The sequence below is a fragment of the Eimeria mitis genome, genomic scaffold (genome assembly GCF_000499745.2).
Source record: "Eimeria mitis Houghton genomic scaffold, Emh_scaff2203, whole genome shotgun sequence".
Lineage (NCBI taxonomy): Eukaryota > Apicomplexa > Conoidasida > Eucoccidiorida > Eimeriidae > Eimeria > Eimeria mitis.
Window position 1 is genome coordinate 1 of NW_013570530.1, and position 5,382 is coordinate 5,382.

Genomic DNA, 5,382 nt, shown 5'->3' on the forward strand with positions numbered 1-5,382 from the left:
GGGTGCAGAGGTGGCTCCCAAAGGTTGCGGTCTCCACCGGCGGACCGTCCTCACTGTGCAGCCGGTGAGCGTCGCGTCCCACTAGAAATATGGACGAATATGCTGCATCTTCTTTCAGTTGCCTTCGTCGACGGGCGTCGTTACATTGTTCGCAGTTGCAGGTCGGCAGGCACTTGCGACGTGTCTTTGCCGTGCAGGGGGTGCGTGTTGCGTCATACAGGAAATGTGAACGAGTACGGCGCGCCTGTGTTCAGTTGCGTGCGCTGATGGGTATCGCTGGTTTGCCTACAGCCAGCTGTGCACAAAACGTTCAGCAATGTCGCTCGTGGTCGCAGGGCATACAGCAGCGGTGGCCGGCGGAGTGTGGTGGTTGGGTGGTCGGACTTAGCGGCAAACTTCCGCAGTATGGGTCGGTGTGTCCGTGTGCGTTTGGCACTGCGTCTAAGTCCAAAAATATAGCTGGGGAAGGTGTACCACTTGCGACAGCAGAACGTGGAAACTGTGGCAGAGATGTGCGTTTGCATTCGTGAGGTTNGAAGGTGTACCACTTGCGACAGCAGAACGTGGAAACTGTGGCAGAGATGTGCGTTTGCATTCGTGAGGTTGTTGAAGGGTAGGAGCGGAAGGCGAAGCGGCACCCCCGTGACCGGTGCAAGGCGTCCGTTGGATTGGCGCGTGGTGTCGTTGCAAGGAAACTGGGTAGGTCTGCCGTGCTGCGCCTGTACGCTGGTAGGCGCTTGCTTTTTTTCGGCACCGTACAGCGGGTGCGTGCTTCGTCTCACAATGCATTTGGATGAGTACGCCGCTTCCGCGTTCAATTGCCTGCGCCAACTAGTATCGCTGCATCGCTTGCATGCAGCTCGGCTGGAAACGTTTATCAATCCCGCTAGTTGTCGCAGCGTTTGTAAAGGCGGTGGCGAACGGACTGTGGTTGTGGTGACGGTGCGGGATAGAGGCGACTTTCTGCAGTATGTGTCTGTGTGTCCGTGTGTGCTCGCAACTGCGTCTACACGCAGGGAACAGCAGGGAGGACTGCCACCTACGACAGCAGGACGTGGAGCTGTTGTGGAGATATGCGTCCATGAGCGTGACGTTGCTGCAACGTTGCAGTGCGCAGGCGCAGGAGCAACCGTGTGACGGATGCCGAGCGCGCATTGGAGACGTGCGGGGTATGGTTGCAAGGATGTCCTTCACAGCCGCGCCCGGGTGCAGATTTGGCTCCCACAGCCTGCGGGGAGATCTGCAGTGCTGTACCTGCACGTTCGTCGGAACGTGCGGCCTCCCGTCACCGCGCAGCAAGTGCGTGTTGGGCGATATGTCGAGGAGTATGCAGCACCGGCGCTCATTTGCGTGCCCCGGTCGGTATCGCTGCATCGCTTGAATGCTGGTCTGCTAGACAAGTTCATCAATGGCAGTCACGGTCATAGAGTTAGTAACAGCGGTGGTAAACGGACTGTGAGCGTTGGGCGGGACGGAATATGGGCGACGTTTTGCTGTATGGGCCGGAGTATCCATGTGTACTCGCAATTGCGTCTACCCGCAAACAGCAGCTGGGAGGAGGAGTGCCGCTTGCGACACGTGAATGTGGAGCTGTTGTAGGAATGTGCGTTGGCATCCGTGAAGTTGAGCGGGGTCGGGGCCAGGCTCAGGGCCAGCCTTGTAACGGTTCGATGGCATGCAGTGGATGCGTGCGAGGTGTTATTGCAAAGGAGCTTGGCACAGCGGCGCGCTGGCGCATGCGTGAATCACCGAGCGTTAGGGAATATCTGGCGTGCTGCAGCTGCACTCCGATATACACTGACGGACCATCGTCACTGCGCAGCGAGTGCGTCTTGCGTTCTACAAGGGATGTGAACGAGTACGCCGCATCTGCGTTTAGTTACCTGCGCCGACTGGTATCGCTGCATCGCTCGCGTGCAACTCTTCTATGCGCGCTCATCAATCCCACTCGGTGTTGCAAAGATTGCACAGCGGTGGCAGGCGGAGTGTGGTGTTGGCCGGTGGAGAATAGAGGCGATCATCGGCAGTGTGTGCCTGCGTATCCGTGTGTATTTCCAATTGCATCTAAGTGCAAGCAAGAGCAGGGAGAAGGAGCGGCAGTTGCGCCAGCAGAATGGGTACTGTGGTGGGGATATGCGTTGGCGTGCTACGGGTATTACAGGGTAGCTGCACTAGGCACAGGGGCAACCTTATGACGGCTGCAGGGCATGCTGTGAGGGCGTGCGTGGTGATGGTGCGAGGACGCCTAGCACAGCGGCGCATGGGTGCAGAGGTGGCTCCCAAAGGTTGCGGTCTCCACCGGCGGACCGTCCTCACTGTGCAGCCGGTGAGCNGGGTGCAGAGGTGGCTCCCAAAGGTTGCGGTCTCCACCGGCGGACCGTCCTCACTGTGCAGCCGGTGAGCTTCGTGTCCTACTAGAAATATGGACGAGTACGCCGCACCTTCCTTCAGTTGCCTTCGTCGACGGGCGTCGTTATGTCGTTCGCATGCAGCTCTGCTAGACACATTCATCCGCCTGCAACAGCGGTGCGGCAGAGGGACGATCTTCTGCTGTATCTGCGTGTGTACCCGCGTGGGTCTACAAATGCATCTACGCCGCATCACCGACAGGCGGAAGGACTACCACATGCAACAGCAGAACGCGGGGCACTGGTACGAGTAGGCATTGGCGTGCCTATGAATGTTAAAGGGTAGATGCTCCAGGCGCAGGGGTAGTCTTGTGACTGCTGTAGGGCTTGCGTCGCGGCCGATGTGTGCGCAGTGGTGTTGCAAGGGCGCCTGGCACGTTGCCACTCTGGTGGAGCAGTGGCATTCTGCACCTGCAAGTGGGCAGACACTTGCGGATTCCCTTCACCATGCAGCCGGTGCGTTTGGGTTTCCACAGTAAATTTGAACGACTACGGCTCTTTTGCGTACTGTAGCGTACCGTGCCTTTTAACCCTGCATCGCTTGCATGCATGTCTGCTAGACATATTCGTCAATCCTGCTACAGCGGTGACAGGCGGACTGTGGTTTTTGGATGGTCTGGAGGATGGACGATCTTGCGGTAGGCTTCGGTGTGTTCGACTGTGTTTGCCACTGCGTGTAAGCGCAAGCACCAGCACGGGCGAGTCCCACTTGCTACAGCAGAACATGGAGCTGTGGTAGAGATATGCGTGCGCGTGGCTCGAGGGGGACGTTGACAGGAGTAGCAGCGCTAGGTGCAGGGGCAGCCCTGCGACGAATGTAGGGTGTGCTGTGGATGTGTGCGTGGTGCTGTTGGCGTTCCTCGCCTGCATCAGCGGCGCGCTGGTGCAGGCGTGGATTGCCGAGCGGCGCGGAGTGTCTGGCGCGCTGCACCTGCAGGTCGGCAGGCACTTGCGGCGTGTCGTTGCCGTGCAGGATGTGCGTACTCCGTCCTACAAGAAATGTGGACGACTACGCCGCAGCTGCGTTCAGTTGCGTGCGCTGATGGGTAACGCTGGTTCGCCTACTGTCAGCCGTGCACAACAATTTCACCAATCTCACTCGTGGTTGCAGGGCCTAGAGCAGCGGTGACAGGCGGAGTGTGGTGGCTGGGTGGTGGGGAATAAAGGAGATCTTCTGCTGTATGGGTCGGTGTGTCCGTGTATGTTTGCAATTGCGTTTACGCCCAACCATCAATAATAGCTCGACGCACACGCAGATTGCCTCTGCTGGAATTCCAGTGAGCACGCCATGATGCGCCCGGTCGCCGCGAAGCACTGATGTTGCAGTTTGTACGTCGGATGCCTTGCCAGCCAGGAATAGGTGTTTTGCGCATATGAGTCTGCTGGGAAACATCAAAAGTTAGAATGGTCACATGCGAAAGACGATGGATGATACGATTCATTCTGGCTAGGTTTGGTTAACGGACGAGGCAGTCCAGGGCCCCCCACTCCCGATCTTGGAACCTCGATCAGTTGATAGGAAGTGTTCCGTGTAGAACTGCTACTTAGGCCTGAGAGCTGTAGGCAATGATCGGCGTTTGTTTCCAGTGGACACAGTCAATTACTTTTCTCTTATCGGGTGCATGTTTCTGACAAATGTACTGGGAATTGTTGATACCGCCTGAATGACAGCGCTTCAGGGCTTTGCCTTCTGGAACGAAGTCAAGGGAAGGCTGGTTGACGTGCAGTGTTTTCACTGCCAGTTCGGCCTGTGGTTGCCTTTGACGCAACGGAACAACCGTCAACCATTAATTACGTGCCGCAAGAAGTTAAGCTCAAGCTTACTATCTTTTGCGTATGCAGAGGGTGCTGAGCGTTACTGTTGCTAAGGACAAAAACGTCTGCTTCCACTGGACGTCGCATTTTAGTACTTTCTCGTTCCCAAGGTGGCCATCTCAGAAACCTGATGCTTGCATTGGTTACGCATGCGCTGCAAAACTGCGCAGGTGTAGGGAGGCGGATGCATTCCGGTCCAATGCGTGCGTCTTATAATGGCGACTTTAGCGGCCAGCGCTGTGTCGCACAGTTTGTTGTTTTAAAGCGATTAGTTTGTGCTTCGTGACTCTTCGCATCTGAGCGCATTGTTGGGTTTGTGGGCCAGACGCAAAAAATCTCGCCAGCCTGCAAATACTGCAGTACGTGCGTGCCGTGTACATAGGGCTATGGTGCAGTCAGCTTGTGCCTCTGCATTGTTTTAAACCCATATAAACTTGCGTAAGCGGCGGAAAGGGGATGCAGTGCGGTGCGCGTGGCGAAGCGCAAAAGGACGTTCCAAAAGGTCACTTCATTCTTCTGTAAGGGGATAGTTTCTCGCTTAGGCTTGAAAAATATACAAAGGCTACAGCCCCACTTGGGCAGGGACAGGGATGTGGCGGGTGCTTAACCAGGAGAGAATACCACTATTTGGCTCTTCAGAGTATCGTTTTGTTTTTGCGCCTGTAGGTCGCGCTGCGTATTGCTTGCGTTGACGCAAATGCAGTGGTCACTTGGCGCTTCGGATTGCTGTGTGTAACCGAATGCTTGGCGAGAGGAGTTTACGTCAACACCGTACATCCCAGTGCTGATGAGACGCTGCTTACATGAGGAGATCTGGAGACCCCAATGCCGGCCTCGGAGAATTTTCGGAGCGGGCGTCGGGTCAGAACTGTGGCCGGCCTAATGGTGTCAACGTCCCTGGCTATAATAAGCGAGGCTTAAAGAACGTGTACAAGGGCGTTTTTCCCGCTTTTCCTCACGCGTTTAGTACGGCGGCATTCGGCTTCGACCGACCATAACATCTCCGCCATTAGGGGTGCTTTGCGAGTCAACAGAGCGTGCGTTGCGCTACGACATGCATTGATTAGTTCTACAACACGCATGATTTGTTTTGCTATGCTTACTATCCAGGACATTAGTGACGAATAGATGCTGAGGCAATGCTGCGCATAACCTATAA

At 56.1% G+C, this 5,382-nt stretch overlaps 1 protein-coding gene across 1 annotated transcript; it reads left to right on the forward strand.

Annotated features, from left to right (window-relative positions):
• Positions 1 to 1,140: 1,140 nt before the first annotated feature.
• On the forward strand, positions 1,141 to 5,030 carry EMH_0050290 (uncharacterized protein; the record flags this gene model as incomplete). Its single annotated transcript, XM_013496631.1, is given in 9 exon segments — positions 1,141 to 1,455; positions 1,600 to 1,665; positions 2,162 to 2,330; positions 2,334 to 2,397; positions 2,493 to 2,652; positions 2,762 to 2,864; positions 2,993 to 3,046; positions 3,230 to 3,345; positions 4,890 to 5,030. Coding segments are annotated over 9 exon segments (1,188 nt in total).
• Positions 5,031 to 5,382: the final 352 nt, after the last annotated feature.